Source organism: Aythya marila (assembly GCF_965140915.1).
Source record: "Aythya marila genome assembly, chromosome: 2".
In the NCBI taxonomy this organism is placed as follows: Eukaryota; Metazoa; Chordata; class Aves; order Anseriformes; family Anatidae; genus Aythya; species Aythya marila.
In genome coordinates, this window is record NC_139043.1 from 124,103,339 (window position 1) to 124,126,758 (window position 23,420).

The following is a 23,420-nucleotide window of genomic DNA, read 5'->3' on the forward strand; positions in this document are numbered from 1 at the left end:
CAACCCCCTGTTGTTGAGATATAAGCACTGTAAAAACTTGTAACAGGTAATCTGCAATGATTCAAACTCCACCTCATTCAGATGTAGCTGATTTATTAAAAAAAAAAAAAAAAAAAAAAAAAAAAAAAAGGACAAAGTGGGAAAAACTACACAAGCAAAAATAGCATAATGACTACAACAGCAAACCAGACCCTTAGAAACAAAGTCAGGTAATATCAAGAAACAGGAAAGTGATATTACCAGTACAGACATAATTGATACAGAATCACAGAATCGTAGAATCACTAAGGTTGGAAAAGACCTCCAAGATTATCTGATCCAACCATCGCCCTACTACCAATGTCACCCACTAAACCCTGTCCCTAAGCACCATGTCCAGCCTTTCCTTAAACACCCCCAGGGATGGCTGGTGACTCCATCACCTCCCTGGCCAACCCATTCCAATGCCTGACCACTCTTTCTGAGAAGAAATGTCTCCTGATTTCCAACCTGAACTTCCCCTAGTGCAACTTGAGGCCATTCCTTCTAGTCCTGTCACTAGTTACCTGTGAGAAGAGACCGACCCCCAGCTCCCCACACCTTCCTGTCAGGTAGTTGAAGAGAGCAATAAGGTCTCCCCTGAGCCTCTTCTTCTCCAGACTAAACAACCCAAGTTCCCTCAGTATACAAGTACCAGTCATGAAGACTTGTAAAAGAAAATCAAACAAAAAGGGGTTAAAAATACAAATCATTAATTATACTGTAGATATATTGGATATGGTTGGAAACTTCAACTTTCATGCAGTTTGGTGATTAAAAACTCACTGTAGGAACATCACTCGTACACGTACTTCTCAAGATGCTGTTTTACTACCATGCACTTCAGAAAGATCCCAACCAAAACAAAGACTGAATACTAAACTCAGGCAATGTAGCTACATTTGGCGTTTTACCTCAGATCAACCTCCATTCACATCGGTTGAACTTGCATTTCTGACTGTATGTATGCTTGCACAGACCAAGCATCAGGTAATCAGGGACTGCCTATATGCAGACCTGTTAAGTATGACAATGTTTACAGGATCAGGACATTCAGACAACTGAATTGGAAAATCCCAATTTTCTTAATGAGCTAGCAGTGTGGCTACTCATCTGGTATCATTATAAACTGAATGGGTAAAGCTCCTTCGAAAGACAAAGCACAATCTTTTAAAAGCTGTGGGTGCTCTTTGCTTCTGAATACTGTAGATGAAGGCATCTTAAGTCACAAGTCCAGAATCAGAGGGCATGTTTGAAATGCAGCCTTCAGTTTTTCTCTCAAGGCTTTTATTGGTACTCTAGACTTTGTCGCAGAGTCCATATTACTTTTTAAGCTTTGTGACTACCTTTTAACTTTGCTAAAACTGCCCTCATTCTGAGTGCTTCTGTCTTGTTACACATGGCACTGTCCTTTGGGCTGCTGACGGAACACATCTTGCCTAAATATCTCAACAAGTGATGGCCCTTGAAACAACTTCTAGCAGGTTGTTTCACCAAAGAGTTTAATACCTTCTCTTGCTTCCTTTCATTAAAAAATAAATTAAAAAAAAAAAAAAAATCTTTCAAGCAAATGGGAATATATATATATATATATACTCTTTTTAATCCTGCACTTTCCTTTAAAATGCTACCAATTTTTAGTTAATCAAACCAGTCTTCAACTCACCTTAATCACTTAGTTTTTTTGTCCAAAGCTGTGGGTTTATTGAAAACAGCCAGTTTGCTCCTTATCACTTTTCTTACTGTTTAGTAATAATCAGATACAAGATGTTCCTTAAGATATCTCAGAATTTCATCAAATTCTATACTTCCTGTTTTTCCAACTGTTTTCAGTACTGTTCTCTTCTTCCTGCTGCTTATTTTGTCACATTTCCCAATTTTTACTACAACTCAGAGCTTGTTGTATTGTTGTATGTTCTACAGGCTATTTAGACATGAAGAACTCTTGGCTCATTGTCCTAAAAGGCATAACATGTACACAGAAAATAATCTGCTTCTGAAGTTAACACTTAGCTTGCTCCTCTTCCTTTCAGTGGCATTTGCTGATGTTACATATAACCGTGACAATTTTATTTTTCATTGGCTTAATGTAGGTTATTTTGTTTTTTGACAGGTAACTAAAATATTGCTGCTTTTTTCAGAACTTGCCATCACTGTAAGACAGGAGGATGTATGTCTAAATATATTAAAAACCAGATTCATAAGGCAGATACAGTGTGACCTAGAAAGTGTATTAACGTGATCACTTCTCCAGCTGAAGAACTAAGATGTATTGTACTTAAAATTAATCTGTTGAGGGCAAGGTATGAACCCTTATTGCCATCCTGCTCAGCTGCCTCTTCAAGAAACTCCTTTGCTGCTAAATATGTATTCATACACTGCTCTCAAAAGTAAAAGCTACTTTCACAGAACCGATCCTGTGATACTAAAGCTGTCAGCCTTTGCTTTTCCTTTCCATGTTGAATGCTTCTGTTGGAACATTTGTTAAAAAACAAAAGCTGGGAGTCCAAGTTGTTAGATTTCTTTAAAATTGTCAATAATGTCCTTTACTGGATATTGGTCTTGTATCACTTGACCCTCAGAATCAATTTGACCTGAGGAGAGACACACAGCCACCAGAAATAGAAAGGATGCAGCCAAACTTTTATTTTTCTGTACACTATACATACCACTGTTACTGCAATTATAAGTCACAGCAAAACAGAGCTTCTGAGAAAAGAGGATTAATTTAGACTCTTTCCACCTACACTTGGCTCAGGTGCTACTTTTCCTAAATGGAAAATGCTTAAGTTAAAAGTATAACTTTCAATTTTAAACAAAAATACATATTGTCCCAAACAATTTCCTTACACTCTACTAAACACAGACGGGGATGGTTAGAGGCTACAAATCTTTAGGTTCTCCACTGATGCATTAACTAAACAAAAAAGACAACCTTACTTGTTTCAGAAAGCTTTATTAGAATAGGAATCTTTGAAGACAAACACAAAAGATTCTAATATGTTTAGATTTTATAATGTAAACAACTAATTTAATGCATCACTAGCACTACACAATAGTCGCCATCTTGCAACATGAATGCAAGTAAGAAACTGATGTAATCCATGAGATATTTCAAAATAATTAATTTGAGAATAAAAAAAGAACTTTTATTGTGTAAACTCTCCCTGTTTGCATTTTTTAAAAGGATCAAAAAACTGCAGTAGTTAAACCTTTGCTAAATGAAGGTAACAAGCAATCATTTGACCTGGCCTCTAAATTAAGAGCGTGTAATTGCATGAGAAAAGCTATTGGATCAAAAATGTTTTAAGTGTTACTTATCAGGAGAGTTCCACAGAACTCCACAAGAACCGGTTCATTTAAATGAGGGCCAAAAATCTTTCAACTTTTTGCAAATTTTCTCAAGGTAGTTTGACATGTCTGTGTTGTGTAATATTTCCCAGCATGTCAGACTTCTGTGCTGGTATTTTTGTTCCATAAGGGCAAAACAGGCTCTAAGCATTTTGAGGTCAAGCCAATATTGGATTCCTCCTTTTTACTACCTCAGCTCCCTATCAAACCCATATCTCCTTGCTTAACTACTTTGCGGCTTAGAAAGTTATACCAAATATTCTCCTCCTTTTTTTTTTTTTTTTTTTCCTTTTCTATTGTTTTCTCACAAGGATGGATGCATACATGATGACTGAAGAAGTTCTCTCACACACTGATCCCTGTTTATTTTTTATTTATTTTGAAAGAATGATCCCATTTTCTGGCACACTCCAAAATCAAGCCTGAGATCCTGCAGTGATGAACTGAGGCACCCTGTGAAGCCCCACTCGCATGAACAAAGCTTCATGTAGGTCCAGCTGTCCCACTAAATGAATGACAGTGTATTATTGTACCACTTTACATTAATGACAATGGGGTATTGAATCACGTATAACAACATAGAAATCTCCTCATTTCATAATTTCATACAGCATGCTGTGCTAGAAAAAATAAATAAATAAAATTTCCCCAATTAGTTAAAATGATGTTGAAGTATGAAATAGGACTGATTTGTTGAACAGCCCAACATTTTGAAGTAATGGGTGAACAAACTTTTCACCCAAATCTCATAAACCAGCTGAAATCTTTAAGTTACTGGGAGGGTCTTTGTATTAGCAATAGGTTTGTTTTTTATGTGAACAGGTGAGGCATGACAGTACAGCAACTGCTACCAGCACACCAACAATCCCACCTTCAGCATTAGTCTTACTTCACCACACTGTCAATATCACGGATTCAGCAACAAATGTATGCCAAGATGTCCTCTAGAAATCCACGCCATGCAACTAGGTTTTAAAAATCCTGAAGTAAATATGAAGCTTTTTTATGGTGATGAGGAAGGGAAGGTTTCATCTTGCCTGCAGGTTATGCTTAGAGGAATTACAGAAGGGAGGAAGATTTTGTGGGTGCTGCTGGGGGAGCACAGTGACTCTAGCTGAATGTGTCTTACTACCTGAAATTGCCTTTGTAGCTGGATCTGGCAGCCAAGTGATCCATGTGGCAACTTCCAACCATTACCAGCACATAGCTGGGAGGTTTGGACAATGCCGCCACCAGCTGGATATGTACTGGTGGCAGGGATGTGGCAGGTTGAGAGCAAGGTAAGCATATTCTTCCCTAAAATACACTGGAACAAGCAGCTTTGCATTGAATAAATCTGCTCCCAGAGCTGGGACAAGTATTTTGCAATTTCAGCTGTAAATAGTGTAACAACTTTGGAAACTTTGAAGTTATCTGATACGCTTTCTTACCTTTGACCATTCGCAGCTAAAATAAGGTCAAGATTTACCAGATGGCCAATAGGTAGGAACTGGACTGTAGAAAATCATGGCTTAAGGTTCTCTGATTTGCAGGAAGATCCCAATCATTCTCAATTTTCAGAACAGTGCCCTAGCCACTCTCTTGTGGGGTATTACAAGATAAGGATGCCCAAACACATCTGCTCATGTGGATGTGCTGATCTGCTCATGTTCCTGTTTCTACCCAGTTGTACTGCTCTGTAGCATGAGGCAGCGATAGGGACAGAATAAAATTTACATCTTCTGGACCTTGTGCGAGTACCTGAACCATTGAGCTGTTGGGCAAAATAATTCATCATCTTTCCCACCAGTTTTGTGAATCCCAGCCATTTTCCTAGTTTCACAACAAAAGCCCAAGTAAAAAAAAAAAAAATAATAATAATATTTTTTTTGGCTAGGACCATTTTTTTCTTTATTTTGGACTAATTTGAACTGTTTTTTTGAGGGGGATGAAGGATGAGACAGGAGATTTTGGACTGTAAAATCAATTATTTGTACAGCCGTACAGATCTGTGGAAAACTAGGTCTCACAGTCTCTCTAATGATGGGAAAGAGAAAGAATGAATATAAAGAAATACGTATGAAATTTAAAGTTTAACTTAGTAGTTCACTGTTTTGGTTTTGTTTGATACCTCCATTTTAGTGTTTATTATCTCAACTACTGGATTCTTGAGAGACTAAATTACTTGGAAGCACTCTTACATCTAGCATATGTGAAGGATCTTGCTGGAATGAAGCATTAGTATTGGAAGAGGGGCCGTCTGCACTGTCTGTAAAGCTATGGAACGGAGAACACGAGCATGCACAGAGCTTGTGGGGTTGCAGTAACTCCTGTATTAAATGAGTGTATCACACATTTGATGCTTGGAAGAGAGAATTGGTTGGTGGCTCCTTCTTTCTGGTCTCAAACAGGTCAATGTCCTCACTCAGTGATTTGAGAAGCTCATCATTACAAAACATTTGTACATGAAATAGTTTGGGGGACATGAGAGGGACTCAGACTCTATGTTAGAGGAGTTCCAGGAAAGAATATAAATGCCTCCTTTTTCCCTGGATATGTCTGACAGTTTCTCTAATCAGGGCAGCAATGGCAACAGTAGAAAAAATGTAAGTGAAATCATTTTCCCAGGTAGGCCACTAGTGATCAAGCTAGGGAAAATCTTCAACTCTTTCTTGATGAGATATTTCTGCTTAAGAACACAAAAAACATTAAAGGAAGCAAGCAGGAAGTTGTTGCACAATGGATGTCTAGGAACTGAGTTTAATCTTAGTGCTCCTAAACATAACTCCACAACTTCCTCATTCGCAGCAGAGACCCAGACCTTTCTTTCATGTACCGATTCGTGTCACAAGAGGCATAGCCAAGAGACTATCTTTAGAACTGAACTTTAAGTGGGACAGGAGCTTGCCACAATCTGCACCAAGTCATGCATGACTACTTTCATGCTCTTCCCAATACTTGGCTATTCCTTTGTTCTTCTGGAAATCCTACCTCTGCCCAGAATATACACGACTTTGTCAAGAAGATTGAGAAAAGTGCTTCAGGACTACAAACAAGGGCCAAACTACATGCAGATGAGTGCTTAAGCTTTGTAGACACAACAGATGATGGGAGTTTGCTATGGGAATGTGGTTTGCTATGGGACTGAAGGGAGTTATCTGTTTTGTTGTTCCAGTGCTTGGCTATCCCTTTGCAATTATTTATAAAACCCAACCTCCTTCATTTCCCTTCAAGTCTGTTGTCTGAAGATTTATTATGAGATCCTGGCCTCTTTGAAATGAAGGGGTGTAGGATGTCAAATTTAGTTTCAACCTGCACTATGTAGATCCAGTGGTTGTATGATGACTATGCAAACAAGAAACTATGAAACTTAATTTGTACTACTTGAATGCATAATGCCAGTCATGTTATTTCTAGAGGAGTGAGAAAACTAGGTGGCAAACATAATTTTGGCAAAAGGACAATTCTTCAGATGCAACATGTGCAAATCATTATTTTGTCCTGTAGACCTGTTAAGGAAATGTATGTTGAATTGCCAATTATATAATTAGTGTGTTAAGCAACTTCATTGAATTACAAGTTGTTAAATGCATATCAACAAACAGACAAGGAATTACTTTGATTAGTATGCAGAACATAACTGGCAAGTACAGGGTGGGCAATAAAGTGTATATTTTCCTAATACCATTTTTGCCTAAAATGGAGGTGCCTATAAAACAGGCAACCAGTTTCTGACTGTTAGCTTTAATTCAGAAGGTTTGAAAAATTTTACCAGACTGAGAAACTGAAATGAACATAGCTATTAGTCTGAAAACACTGTATATCAGAGGTCAAGACGAAAGATCCAGGTCCTTGTCAATTCCAACTGCAAGACAAACTACTAGAGGAGTCTGCTTTCCCTTAATTTTGGGTTCCATCTCTGTCACCAGCTTTTGTCTAGTGGGTGTCTGTCTATCCATTTTTAACTGCTGAGTAGGAGAAGAACCTACCTCTGTTGTCTTCCCTCTGGTTGTTCCTGCCAGGGAAAAAGCTGTTAGATTTCTTGATGCTGCAAGTGGGCTGAATCTCCTGCTGCAGTGTGATGAGGCAGAAAACTAACTGACACTTTTAGCTTTTCCAAGCTTCTCTAATACCTTTTGTGTTTAATCTTCTTGCCTTCCCTAACAGCAATAGCAGCAGCAAGAAAATTCAAGATTTTTACATTTCACCATTGGTCAGATAAGCATAAAGTAACAGTAAAACAAACCAAACCAGAAACACATTACAAAAGATAGCAAACAGCTGGCCTGTGATCCACGAAGGTTGGCTCACTGAGTGTTGCTAATGCCTTTCTTTTCGTTTCCACATGTTACACTGCACTGAAAGCCTGGTAAGGTATTTTAATAGAAGCAACTACTAAGGGTTCAGTTCTAAAACAGCTAAACTTCTCTAGGTCAGGACTGCCACGATCATGCTCTTCCTCTTTCTGTGAGCATTTCTGTTCTTTATGTCAGATCACACTACTGCACAGAGAACAGGTTTAAGGGTGCTGAACAAGCCAAACATTTCAACAATGAAATCACTCTTTTGTAGAGTTATTTTTTGTCTTATCCTCATCAAGTGACATTTTACAAGAGTAAACTGATCTAACAGCTTGCTGCTGTGAATGGGGGATGCCCACTTGTCTTTTCTAGCCTGTCCTGCTGTCTCCCTGAGTTTGGCTCTGGTACTCATCTCACCCCCAGTGGGACAGTTGAACTCACTCAGTAGGCTAAAAACTTGAGCTACTTTCTCCCTGATCCATGGTTTAGGAAGCAGAAGAGCCAACAACTGGGGTTGGAGACAAAGTCAATGGGAAAATGTGGAGTCTCTCTCCTTGGTGATCTTCAAAAGCCTCCTGGACAGGGTTGTGGACAACCTGCTGTGTATGTCCCTGCCTGAGCTGGGGGACCAGGCCTGATGACCTCCAGACGTCCTTACCGACTTCATTCAGTGATCCTGTGAACCTTACTATTCTTGTGAAAACTCACCTAGAGTTGTCACAGGGATAATTCATGATATATATATATATATAGTTTTTTTAGCAGAGGAGGAAACAGCCCCTCAAATACAGGCAGTTGTCATCGTTTACATGACAAGCATCTAAGATACCCACAGACCGCAACAGTAGCATTTTATATCCTGCTGACATTACTGTGTAAACAAACATACATAGAGAGAGCAGTGAAAAAACCTATTCTGCATCTTCAGAAAAAGGCAGTCACATTAGGAAGCTGCTTGAGAAGCCCCGAATGAGAGCACTGAAAGAGTCTGGCTGGGAGACAGCAGTGCCTTGGTTTACATTTTGTTCCCATTTGGCAGTTAATTAGTAGCTCACTTTTTGAAAATGAAAGATTACACATTCTGAACAAATACAAGCGTTTGATCTTGGGCTCATCAAGGAAAACTTAAGCAGCTGCCAGGGAAAAGCAAATGTTCTGTCACGTACGTCCAGACTGAGTTAATGTGAAACAGAAAATGAAGACTATGGAGAGAGCGTACTAACGCTTCCATACAGACATGGGGAGCACAGCAGACAAGGGAAAAAGTATGAAATAGCAAACAACGTAGTGAGCCTAACCAAAACCTGCTGGGATGACTCCTGACTGCAAAGTCAACATTGAGAGGTGCAAGCTTCCCGATGCAAAAGGAGAAGAGTGAAGCTCAGTGCTATATATCAAAAGCAGTTTATATTTCTGTCACAAGTGAACTGTCTCTCTCAGAGCTCCAGGCACTTAGCTATGGCCATGCCTGACCCGCCCTGAAGGTTACAGAGTTGTCAAGGAAAAGGCAGCAGCCAGCCAGATCACACCGGCAGGAGAAGGAGCCTTAGTTGCATGAGATGTTTTTACAAGATCAGGTAGAAGTCCTGGTACTGAAGGGGCTGTGAAAGAACTACGGAGCTTTGGAAAAATGGCTAGAAGGCTTTTACTCAGTCAAATTAAACTTTACTCATTTTATTGGAGAAACCACCTCAAAGAGATAAGAACTGAACTGACAATAAATAAAGCAGAAATGAGATGACAAGGGAAACACATAATACCAGTCAAAATAAAAATCGCATGCATTTTTTAAAGAAAATCCTAACATTTCCTCTTATATATATATATATGTCCCATACTAAAATGTTTACTGTGAAGTAAATCTGAACATCTATAAAATACTAATTTCACCTTCGAATTAAATCAATTTTAAGCAGGATTTAATGTAGTATTCAGTCAAGAACCTTTTGTTTTATTTATTTATTTATTTTCTGACATGGAAGGCATTTTAACAAAAATCTCAGTTTATTCATCTTCTTTGGTTACAATATCGGACAAATTCTCATCCACTGTTTACTCACTGACTGCACCAGTTTTGTTTTTCTCAGAGTCAGTGACTCCAGCTGACATAAATCCCCTAGATGATGTCTTCCTAAGCCTGCTCTAAACGCTCAGAACATAACAAATATAGAGATGTGGACCTTTACATGTATTAAGTATTTGCTCTTACAAGCTAAATTTCTTATACCTTGTCGTAAGTTTTGATGCCTCAAACCTGCTACCCATCTCTAAAGTCTTTTGTCCCTAGAGAACTACTTTTTCCTCATCAGGAGCTGCTTACCTCTGGACATCACCCTAAACCCTTAACCTTGCCCAGGAACACCTGTTTGCAGGCCAACAGTGATGATTTGCTACATAGCACGTTTCAGTTTGTTTGCTACTGCTGTCTTTCAAACTTCTCATTAGCAGTTTCTGAAACTGTTCAGTGCAGCATCTTCCTTTCAGTACAGCCCCTCCCTGCTGAGCTCCCTCACCAAGTCTATCTCTTCAGTAGGTCTTCCACTCCTACAATTTCTGCCCCCACTTATTCTTTTTCCAGCTATTTTTATACTGGAAAATAAAAGTGATAATAGTGGTAGACTATATATAACGTTACAAAATTGTTATCTGTCCTAGCAAATAAAACTGTTCTATTTTATACATTGCAATGTGTAGGAGAGTTCTGAAAACATGATCTAACATATCACACATATAATGGATAGGATAAAAAAGCATAGACTCATTTTAACAACACATGCTATGGAGACTACTGGGTGAAGTGAACACTGGGTGAAGTTGGCGACAAATAGGCATTATTGCCAACTCCAAAAAACATAGAATCACAGAATGGTTTGGGTTGGAAGGGACCTTAAAGATTATCTAGTTCCAACCCCACTGCTATGGGCAGGGACACCTCCCACCAGACCAGGTTGCTCAAAGCCCCATCCAACCTGGCCTTGAACACCTCCAGGGATGGGGCATCCACAGCTTCTCTGGGCATCCTGTTCTAGTTAACCTTTTCTTAATCTATATCTCCCCTCTTTCAGCCCTTCCCCCTTGTCCTATCACTATACCCCCTGACATAGAGTCCCTCCCCAGCTTTCCTGTAGGCCCCCCTTAGGTACTGGAAGGCTGCTGTAAGGTCTCCCCAGAGCCTGCTCTTCTCTAGGCTGAACAACGCGGGCTCCCGCAGCCTTCATAGGAGGGCTCCAGCACCTTCGTCATCTTCGCAGCCCTCCTAATACTTCCATGTCCTTCTTGTGTTGGGGGGCCCCAGAGCTGAACACACTGCTCCAGGTGGGGTCTCATGAGAGCAGAGTCAAGGGGGAGAACCGCCTCCCTTGACCTGCTGGACACACTTCTTTTGATGCAGACTTTAAACTTTCCACAATTATCAAACAGTATTTAAATAATAAGACTTGAATAAAATACTCTTGTCTGAGCTTTCTTTTGAAATCTGCATGGAGAACTGGTAACCCCTCAATGAACATCATGTTATTGGGAGTTAAAATTTGAGTTATAAAGGCAGAGTATTCTATGTCAAGTATTCAACATCTCAGGATGGGCCTAATCCATTTTTCCCTATCACCAGGACTGACCTTAAAATTATTTTATTTTTAAATGAATTTTCATACTTTAAATTTGTCTGCTTCTCTACAAGCCTTAAGAATGCAGACAACATTTTCTCACTGCTATGAGAACCACAGTGGCATTTACACCCCTGAAGTTCTACAGTTACTTAGAGCTGGAACATTCATAAAAAAAACACCAACCATTACATAGTCACAAAAGATGGTAACATTGCAAGTTTCCAAAATATATATGCAGACATGGAACCTGTCTTTGACATTATTTGTTCAAGATGAAGTAGAAACATTTTTTACCTAAACCATGCTAAATTTGTCTTCTTGTATTTCACAGAACATCAAATTTAATCTCGATACTATTATAATGAGTCCTGTAGTTTGTACTGAGTGAAGAACATCTCTAGTATCTTGATGTTATTGACTAAAAGTGGTGACTATTTTAACTAAACCTGAGTTCCAATTAAAAAAAAAAAAAAAAAAAAAAAAAGAGAAGTTCAGAAGGATGCTTTCAGATACTGAGAAATCATATAGAAAAAGAAATAATTTGTAAAGAAAATAAAATCTAAAAATCATTAAATTTCTGCTGAGGGAGTTGGCAAACCTGAATGCAAAACCCAACAAAACATGTGGCAGGCTAGACTGCAGCAATAAATACTATAGTCATGTTTCTCTCTTTTTACTGTTTGCCAAAGGAAAGATGAAAGTCAAAGGAATAGCTTAAAAAATACTGTTTCATAACCAAATAAGTCATACCTTGTCATTTAGACATTTGGAATAGACACTAATTAGTGTACCAATATGAAATGTTTATTTTAATCTGCAATTGCTCAAATGGATGAAGCATTAAAAAAAAAAATTACACCTATTAAAATCAGAATCTAAGCCAATCTAAAGAATCAAAAGATGAATTTCCCACAGTATACAGGAAAAGACAAAATGACTTGGAAAAATTCAGTGTTAAGACTTATTAAATTTTAAAAAGCAAGATAATATTCTAATATAGGATTGCAACCACACTGGTATCTATTGGGTAACAAATCTCCCACTAGATGTGAATAGTGAGAGAGATTCCTATACTACAAAAGATAAGTCCAATCTACAAGGTAGACTATAGTGGCATCAGAATCCTGATTTTATTTATTTATTTATTTATTTTGATCAAGGTATTTGGTCAGTTATAGTCCTTCTGCCACAACACGGTGACAATTCTGGTGCAGAGCTGTTTTATTTGATGCACTCACACAACAGATTCTACCACTTTCCCACAGACACTATTCCAGAGTCTTAGCCAGCCAGTCTATCCCTTAAAAATAAACAACCCCCAAAAAATGACCACCAGAATTTATAGAATTTATGTTTTAAAATGAACACAAGAAAAATGATCTTCATAAGCACAGAGGTAGACAAATCCTGAAGTCAAACTATGTCAGGCCTCATAGCTGACACAAATCAGCACACCTCCACTGAAATTAGAGGTGTTCAGGTGACTAGCCTGTCATATTTACTATATAGTACAAAAGAGATGATGTGGAATTAACAGGTGACTTAAAGAAGAGTTTCCAGTTTTACAGCACTATATGGCTACCCTGCATTTATTCCATTTGAAACTTTAAAATGAGGACAATTCAGCTTAACAAAGGTACAGCAGTTCTGCTTTCTATTTTTGTAAGAATAAGGGTATCATATAAAGCTGCCTCAAGGGAAGTTGTTGGAAAAAAAAAAAAAAAAAAAAAAAAAAGCAAATTCATACCAAATCGCGCAGAAAGAATAAAGGAAATGGATCTTTTTTTTTTCTAATCAGTCCTTTAAGAGATCTAATTTCATCATTAATTAATTTCAGTGCCTGAAAAATACTCGATGTACTTTGTTTGCTAATGGTTCATTTTTCTATATTTATTTAGGTGATGACAAATAATGCTTCAACATAGTCTTGCCATTCCTCTTATCAAACATAAACAGTCAGTAGCATCCTTCTTCCCCTAAAAGAGGAATGCCTTTCATATTTAGAAAGAGGACAAGCAGAACTTCGTGTCTGCTGACCTCTACGTGGATCTGTTTTGTGACCAAAGGGTTGCCAGTTGACTTTTAGATGATTATTTTCTTCTGTTCCCAGTTCAGATTAAATCTTTGCACAAGTAATGTGGGTTCAGTAATGCAACAACCACCCCATCATGCAATGATAAAACATTTTTCTCTCCTTTTTAAAAACTGTGTGGAAAATTACATAACTAAAAGAAAGAATGAAGGAACAATCTTTAAACAGCAAACCGAAGAAAGATTAGGAAATTCTAGCTTCAGAATGGCCCAGACAGACTTAACTTTACCCATTTGTGTACAAGCTATGCTATAATCTTTAGCTACATGGTTTGATGCAATTTATTTCCTCCCAAAAGAACGTCCTGTTTGGAACTCTGAATGGGTCCACTTGGGATCAAACTAATGCTGCAAATAATCTGAATTTCCTAATTTCTAGGTGCTTGACTTTGCAGACTCAGTAACACTTTTTCTTTTAGACTTCTTAAATGTATAATTATTTAGATGGCTTAAATGTGCTTTTTGCTTACAAAGTCTTTTTCTGTTTACATATCATACTCTAGCCTAAATAAATGCTAAGACAAAGGCCAAGCTGGCTGGTAGCCCAGAATGTAGTTGTTACCAAATTGACAGGGACCACCTTATATTCATGGAAATGTCTAAATATTGTATATGAGATATAAGTACATTTTAAAAGGTGATCTTTACTGAAAGAAAAACTGAGCAGCTTTAGGACAGCGTAAACAAGTTGCTGGATGAAATGAGGACTGAATGGAATACGTCTGTCGAAGTTGTCTGACTTACCCCAGCTCTCCATTACTGTAAAGCACCAAACATTAAAGACGGGAAGTATCTTCATGTTACTATGTAAATAACTAATGGGCTTAGTTTATGTTAACAACTAACTTAGAATCAGAATCCTCTAATATAAGAAAAGAAAAAACAGAACAAAACAAAACAAAACAGCCTAAAATGTGGGTGGGTGTTTGAACCTTTTCCACAAAGATAACAAATTCTGGTAATTCTTAAGGAGACTTTTCCTTTTTTCTTACAGAATCTTACATAGAGTAAGATTTAATCAGACTAAAGACAGAGTCTGATTAAATGTATAGTGAATGTGAGCATAGTACAATGTCAAGATAGCCCACAAAAGTAAATAAAAATGCTATTTTTTCCAACCTACTGAAGATCTGAGAGGTGCAAGGCTTGGTTTAAAGTTTTCTACTACTTGACTACTTGTTTCCTTTTTGTTTTGAAAACTTGTGGAGTATCAGTGTTTTGTCTTGTTGTTATACATAAGAGTGTTGGAGGACAAAAGGCTAGAATGGAAGTCCCCCTCAGTTCCCATCTGAAGCAGCAGGGTGATGAGTGATTTTTTTTTTTCCTCCTGGCTATTTGCCAGAAGCTTGATTTAAGCATTTTAAGAATAGCCAAACAAAATGTGAGTTTTAAACAGCCTGACTGAAAATCCTTTTTCTTTCTGAAATGACAGTTTCTTGTGACAGGCAATGGTTAGAGATGGTGGCTTCACTTCTCTGTTCTTCCAGCTACCCATAATCTTCCAGCAAAAATAGGATAGACAAGACCCGATATATATACGAAATTAAACAAAACTTTTGCAGAAACCTTACATCTGACTTTAAAACCAAAGCAAGATCTTCAGGCTTTCTTAATATGTCTTAAAAATCAGTAAAAGGCAACATAGCTTTGTCTCCTTTTTGGGTCACTCTTTAGAGATTTGGGATTTCACTATGGAGAGATAGGCAGATCCCATTGACAAGAACATGCCATATGAAAAACACAATATGTGTCTAAATTTATAATTTAGTAATGCTGACATTCTGGCCTTACTAGATATTAATAAAATCACAGCAGTGTTGGTGAAGGTATTATACCTGGTCATGGCTGGCTTCAATGGAGCTTCCGATACCTTGGAAAGTCATCTGCACAGGAGACAGTGTCAAACAGGTCATACACTCTTTGCCATTTTGTCTATCACTGTAGTGTACCTATAACAGAATAACATACGTAATCTGCTAAACACCAGGTTTGTACAAGGGAGTCATGCTAAAATACTGTCCCTTTTCAACAAGTTTGTAAGAAGAATTCCAAACATTTACATTGAATTCATCTTTAATATAAAACAAGGAGTGTGTAAAATATTCTAGATAGCCATATACTATACTGGGGCCAAATTTTCTGTGAGTTGTCTGTTGGATAATTTTTGTGCTATGTTCTCCAGTTCCTAGGACCCTTTAGACTGAATGCAAGATGTTATATCTACACAATTACAAGAACCTAGTTTCAAGTTATAGTTTCTAACCTAGATGTCAAAAAGTTTTAACAGTATTTTGTAGCTTAGATATAAAACATTCATGTAAGTCATTATACCTCCAAAAACCTGGCAACAACAGTTTTAAGTTTTCAGTTGAAATGCCATTTCTACTAAAATTCACTAACTTTCTTGACATGGCTAAACAAGGTTGTATATTTTAATTTGATTTTGTAATTAAATCAAAATGACAGATAGTGTGGTGAAGAATTCACTTTCTTCCTGAATTACCTACGCTATCTTTTTCTAAGAGTAACTCATTCTTTACTAATGTCAAGATGTGCATGTTAAACCTGACTCTTGCATGAAATACAGAGGAAGACGTTGCTTCTACTTGAATTATTTTCCTTGTCTTCAGGCCCCCTTCAGATAGTTCTTAAATCCCCTAGAGAAAGTATGGATTTTACTATGTTGAGACAAAAATTAAGTTAAATGTTGCCAGTGTTTCATTATTAAGAACAGGTTGCCACTCATGCTGAATTGTTGAAATATTACAATCTGCTTTGTAGCTCCTGGCTTCTAGACAGGCAGATCAAGCACTTCGTTCTACAGGAGAGGTGGAATTTGGTTTATGGTGGTAATTTACATTGGCTATGTGACCCCTGTCAGAAATGGAAAGAGAGATCAACTCTGCTGGAGACAGACCTTTTATGTTAGTATCTATTTACAGCTGTATAGATTTCAGGCAAAGGTTATATGATAAAGCCTCATCTTTATACTTAGGCTATAAAATTAAGTATTATTATTTCTGAAGACAACTAGGAACCATATTAGAGTTGTTCCCGTGGAACTGATTTAGCAACATATATGACACTTAATTGTATACCATGTGTACTATATGGACTGTGCCTAAATCTTTTCTGCCACAGGTGCAAATTGGGAATACTTCAAGTGAAACAAAACCAATGCAAGCCTGGTTAAGTGAGAGGAAAACCAAGTCACTGCTATATTGCAGAATTAATTTACTGACAACACATAATAAACAGTTTAGCTGTGGCCAAAAGTAAAATACAGAATGCAAAATGCATGTAGTGCATATAGAAATATTGATTTCACTGAGTCCTTGTTAAAGCTTTCTGGATTATCCCTGTCCCTCCTCCTCTCTCAACCCCCACAATATGTGCCTACTAAATTGCCTGTGGCTTTCTGCCAGAAAAGCCATACTACTCACTTAGAAACCACAAGGGGCCCCTTCACATATACAATGGTTTAACTTTGATTAATCGAAAGAGGTATGAAGGTATGAAATTTGGCTTGCAAATATAAACTGAAGTTCTTTGAATGTCAAGGACTACTGTTATGACAAGAACTTATCAAGACTCCACAAGTGCAGTATCTAGTTGCAAGCTAGATATTCTGCTGAGTATGTGTTGTGGGAATGTGATGTGGAGAAATGGGGCAGAAAAACTCACAAGGATGGTTCTGTCCCGCAAATGCGATGTTAGCAAAAGGGGCAAAATCTGGTGACCTAGAAATGTGCATGCTGTAGAGTGTATATGGAGAAATGGGAAAATGGAACTTTCTGAACTGCACAGCATGTGGGAGGCTTACTTTTAATAAGAATAATCTGAATAAAGTTACAGTTCACTAATGTTCACTGGAACAAAGCACAGTTAACAAGCTGAAAGAACAAGAGATATTCAGAGGAAATATTGCAACTACCATATAACATTATCATCTGCAAAAGCAGATTTGATCCACAACCTCTTTTGAGTCCCATGTTAAAACTTCAATAAATCCAAAATTTTGGTATCTTTCTAGGCTTAACTTTCCTGAAATAATTTCTTGATGTATTTTTGGCCTCATCTTAATGGATCAAGTCCATTACTTCATAATTTCTTAGACAATAATTCCCTAATTATCTCCTGTTCTGCTGAAGCCCTTCAGTTTAAACAAAATAAATACTTCCCATGTTAATTATATGAAACAGTGATATGCATACAAAATACTGAACTTTGAATGGGGGACAAAATAAAATTTTGTCCTTTCTTGAAATCTCACTAGTATACAGATTTATACAGTCAACAAAACACTCAGATTTCCTCTACATTTTGTCACGTTAATGAATAATTTCCTACTTTGGGGAAGTTATTTATCAGTCCAGCCACTACATTCTTAAATCCTTTGTTTTGTTTCTCTCTCTCTCTTTTTTTTTTTTTTTTCTTAAAATTTGATCTATCATTTAAAGTTTGAAGGTTTTTGTTTTTTTTTTTTTTTTTTTTTTGTCAAGTAAGTGTGTGTGGGTATTTATTTTTTGACCAGAACTCTGAAAGAGATGGTAGTAGTGCAACAGTTATCAAATTGTCTGAATAGTAGCAGATGCTTCTAGGTTTTCAGCCAGCACTATGTTGTAAATGTTTCAGCTTCCATGTCTGTGCTATTACAACTAAGCATGGGAGGAACCTGAATGTCTATAAAACTGCTTTAAGAATATCATTATCATCTGAGGCAGGGAAACACGAAGGCATAGCAAATACTTCCTTCAGTATCCACGATCAAGGAGCGGCAACTGAAGGCTGGCCAAGTGCTCCCAGCATGCTTACACGGACGCTACTAAGATTAACAACCACAGTAGTACTTCTCTTATTTAAGTTAGTAAGTGCCTGCAGTTTAAGAGTCATGAGTGCTCAGCTCCAGCTATCCCTCACAGCCCCTCTGCCAGGCAGGTAAGGACGGCGGTGGACGGGCTCCTCCAAGCTCACCCGGTGCTGGCAGTATGGGGCCTACAGCCCAATAAGAAGGACCTAATCATGAGCACTCATTTTCCCTTTCCATATATTATGTAGGCAAAAATAAAAGAGTTACAAGAGTAATTACCATCTACATCTGAATTTTCAGGCTTCAATTTTTTGTATTTAAGGGACTTTCATAAATTAGCTAAGTGCATTTTAAGGATTAAACAGCAATGAAATTTCACTCATTAAAGTTCAGAATGTTTTATTTGGATAACATATAAGCAGAGATTTTTTTTATTTTTTTTTTTAATAGAACAGCATTACAATTTGGTTAGAAAATAATGGCCAACATATTGATGTCTGCAGTAAGGGTTGTGCAAGTTTCTGAGTAAAATTCAAGAATCCAGCCTCAGCCTGTTATGAGGGATTTACATGCAGTTCTGTTCAGAGGTATGTCTACACAGCACCAAGCACTGCCACAATAAGATTCTGGCAATAACTCTAAAAGAGCCTGCCCATTTACTGGGAAAAGCACACGGCACTGCTCGCTTTTCTCCTGGGTAACTGCACACCACTAGTATCTGAGATAAATCATGTATAACCGCTCAGGAACCCCTAACACAGCACTCCATTGTTCTGTGGAGACAGGGCACAAAACCGCTGCGTATAAAACGCAAAGTGCATCCCAGGCATCGAAACAATGAAATAAATCTTACGTGACTTGTTTTTCCACAAGCACATGCTGTGGACTTACTCATACATACATGTTTTTATGTTCGATATTCTCAGGAGATGCAACTGTATATCCTTTAAAGAGATTACTTCAGTCAGGAACGAGCTGTATGGCATGAGTATGTATGCAGGGGTACTACTAACTGGTGTATGCATATAGAAATGTATGTGAAGATCTGAAGACATTTACAACTATGTTGAAATTTGGCCCTTGTTTTTAATATTTTAAATTACTGCAGAGATGGAAATATTTTAAAGTACATTTATAGCTTTGCATAAAGAAAGATATAAAATGAATGTTTACAATGTCACAACTGAATGTGGAATGGCATAGCCAAAATTCTCAACCGCATATATTATTTTATAAAAGAAAACTAAATTGTACTGTATAAAACTACTATAAGTATTAGTTAAGGCTACTTCTATCATAACACTGCTCCCAAAGTAGGAAATTTCCCATTTCTTTTGTACTTATATAAATACATGTCTCTCTAGCTTTACTTTGTTATCATTCATGATAACAAAGTAAATGATATGTAAGTGTTCTGATAGAAACTGCAAAAAAAATTGCAGGATTTGTCTTGCAACAAGCTAGTTTGTAACACTAGATCAATATGCCATTTTAGATAATGCCCAGAGTTAATCTGCATAAATTATTCTGTAGATACATTTACTCTCCTGGACTAAGTGGACACTTCTGAATTTGAGCATCCATCCTTTTGCATAAACAAGGACTTTTTTTTTCTGCCTCACAACCAAGGAAGGTGAGAGACTGGCTACAGTACCACATGATAGTTAAGCTCAACTGCAATGTACTACACTACTGTTAGAAATGAGCTAACTGTGCATTAACAGGAGACTGAAGGGAGACAAAATAAAGGCTACTATTTTCACACACTGCTGCTTAGATGTTCACAGTTTGAAACACAACTTCTGTCTGGCCAAACACTTTCTTTCTTGAACATTTATTAACTTAAAAAAAAAAAATATGAATTACCAAAAGAAAGAAGTCATCTGTGACACTGGAGTTCATGTTTCCAAACCAAAAACTACTCCGAGTCAAAGCATCAGCAGGAGTCTTAGAATGCTAGACAGAAATAAACTAGGTAATAAAATGCCATTATATTCAGCAACGCACAAATCTTCTGGATTGACAAGCTGGGACTATTTTGTTAGAACAAAGGATGGTATTCCTTTAAATCTGCCCCTTAAAGTGAAAGCACTAAATTTACTCCTGACTTTACAGAAAAATTTCAAAGATTTTACACAGGTTGCTCTGGATTTACAGCTACGAACAAACTATATGAACTATAAAATCAGATGCTAAAATAGTAATCCTGACTTGGACAGCAGCCTTGTGGAAAATTTTTATTCCTTTAGCTTCCTGGTGGAACACTTATCTTTGCCATATTGATCTTACTTCAGCTTACTTTCTCTGTTACTCATCTACTGGTTGTCATATGACCTCATATAAAAAATTTAAACAATCCTGTTTGTGGTCAAACTATTTCATGCATATTTATCAATGAAGAAATACTCTTGGTGATAAAATAATTTAAATATACTTGTTATTTTCAAACCATTCTTTCAAAGTCAGTTCAGAAGCTTACACAGTACAGTATTCTAGTACTTAAACGTGTGAATCCTTGTATTATCTGCAGAGCTTTCCTAACAAACAACAGGTTATTCTCTTCACAAAATAATAGATTAGTCTCTTCAGACACAGAGTACCATGACAGAGATTCAGAATATCACATTGCTTTCTTACTATCTGCTTTACAATCCCATGTATTTTATTTGTAAGAGCAGAACAGAAGAGGAATACAGTAACAACAAAATAAAATTAGGGGAAAATCCCATTGCATGAACAAAGACTTTTAGGAAATGTTGAAGCATAGATATATATATATATATATATATATATATATATATTTATGTATATATGTATATATATATATACATATATAAAAGGAAACAAAACAAAACAAAACAAAACAAAACAAAAGGTAGAGATGAAAAAAAATGTCCCAGATAAAAAAAAAAAAAAAAAAAAAAAAAACAGACATAAAATAAAATAAAAATTAAAAAAAAAATCAGAAAAAAGCATTGAATCAAACTGTTTCCTGCAATGCTGGAGTTCCTTGATGTAGTGCGACTACTAAATATAGTATTTTACTAATCTCAGTGGGGAGCTGGCTAACTGCATGCCCATCAGATGTTTTTAATGGTCACCCCCTGTGGAACAAATCTAAGGAGCGCATGAAAAACACCCACATTTAAGAAAGACCCCTTGCTAGATCATTAAGGAAAGATAAAGGCCTGTACATTCATATGTGATATATAACACAATCATTGTGTCAAGAAAACATATGTTTGATTAGCGCGCCTCAGGTTCATCAATCGCTATGTCTGCTTCACAGCAGTGGGCCAGGTCTCCATTGTGGCTACTGCAAGGAAGGGGGAAGACACGCAGTAGCTTAAAGACTGACAGCCCAGCAGTAAATCTTGAGAGATTCAAGCATGCTCTTTGCCTACAGAGCTCGAATACCAGCTGTACCATAGTCTTAAATCTTCCCTAAAATACAATCCGAGGTTTTAGACTAAGAAGTAAACCATTACTGTACCATAAATAGATAACAGTAAGCAGACAAAAGACTGTCACAGTTCACTGCAGTCGTATTTTACATTCCTGACTGTAATAAGGCAGACACTTGCCATCTATAAAAGCACGTGAAGTACAAATAAGACTGAAAAACTTGATATGGTTCCCAAAGAGAATATATAAAATAACTGTTAAATGCAAAATCAGTTTATCTGAGCCAAAAAAGCTTGTACATAATTTATTTTATGTTATTTATATATATTCAAAGCTCCTGTTTTCAGTGGCGCAGGGGATCTGGAAAGCTTGGCTGTATATCATGCTCAGTCAGTCAAGGGAGACCCAGCTCTGTCCTACCTCTGGATGTGATGTTTGGTTCTAATTAAAAGAAAATTGGCCAACAGCACGGCTGTTGCAGCAGCATGTGAGATAACCAGTACAGTAAGGTACTTACTCTTTACCTTTTGCCAGTTAAACCTTAACCCAGGTATGCACTTGTATTTGTAAGGCCAGTGTTCCTGCAGAGCACACATAAAATGAGCAACCCTATTTTCAATGGCTAATGTGCAAAAGAGCAGAGAGCTGTTTGTCTGATAGGGAAACTGAAATCACAAGATAGGACGTGGCTTTCTCCAAACAACACAACTATGTTGAAGAGCACCTTGCTCCTCTGTTCACCTACTGTAGTCTACAACTAAAATATTTAACACAGCCATAGAAGAGAGTAGTTTAACTGCAATGAGTTAAAAACACTGAACACAATTACTTCCAAAAACAGAATAAGAAATACCTCATTAAAAATGAATTATTAAGGAATGAAAACACTACAAAGTAATATAAGTTACACCTGATTTTTTTCCCCCAGAAATAGTTGATCTGCCCCTGATCCATTCATACATCATTCATACATAATGGTTCATATAACTACTGCATGTTCAGGGATAGGAATTGAGATTAATTTTGTAATTCACAGTCAATGGAAACATGATAAACTTGAACTTCCAATGAAAGAATCCTCAGGATCCTCTGTTTTCACTACATGCCCTACAAACAAGGATGATGAGAGCTGTGTTCTGCTAACAGAGCCATGGAGGAAGAGCTTGGTGCAGAGCACGTGTGGAGGAGCATGTGTCCTGGGTGCCATCCAGAACAGCCGACGAAAACAAGCGAGGAATTTGGTCAGTTTGAAGACAGAAAGTCCTTCATGCCTGAAATAAAGCTCTAGCAACAGCATCAGTGGAAATCTGTTTTCATCATCACACTCGTTACGAAGGTTGCCACCTAAGTGAAGAGCTAAGCACACATTGGCTATTCTCTGTTTACAAACTGCATGTGAAAGCCCAAAACATGACAGTAATGAACAGGGAACAGGGTCACTGTGAAACCCCAAGTACAAAACCAGCTGCCTGAATCTGCTGCAAAGCTGCCAATAGTATAAACACGGTTTGGGTGCAGAATACAGATACATGTCTTTACGCAGAAAGAATCACCTGACTTTAATTAGCACAAGAAGCAATCATTCCTCTTCTGAAAATCATTCTGCTTCACTGTGCTCTGGATGCTAAAGGGGATGGAACAAGATGACAGCAAAAATAACTCCTCTGAAAGCCTCATCTGAAAGTCACAGTGAGAGGAGTAAACCATAACTCGCCTCTTTTCTCCTTCTTCACCCTTTCTCATTGCTTTTTAAAGTCTTTTGCTTCAGAGCTGAGTTCCCTTATTACAGCTAAAGCTGAGCCTACTGTGGCTGCACCTTCACATTGTTGCTGGCTGAAGCTCCCAGTCTTTCACAGT

At 37.4% G+C, this 23,420-nt stretch overlaps 1 protein-coding gene across 2 annotated transcripts in view; it reads right to left on the reverse strand.

Annotated features, from left to right (window-relative positions):
• Positions 1-23,420, reverse strand: part of STAU2 (staufen double-stranded RNA binding protein 2) — a 166,523-nt gene that overhangs the window by 45,580 nt on the left and 97,523 nt on the right. Inside the window, exon 13 of one of the 2 annotated variants that reach the window (XM_082752257.1) lies at positions 15,184-15,297. The exons of the other annotated variant lie outside the window; for it this stretch is intronic. Coding sequence (XP_082608383.1) covers positions 15,184-15,297 — 114 coding nt within the window. The remainder of the gene's footprint in view (positions 1-15,183; positions 15,298-23,420) is intronic. 2 annotated transcript variants of the gene reach the window in all.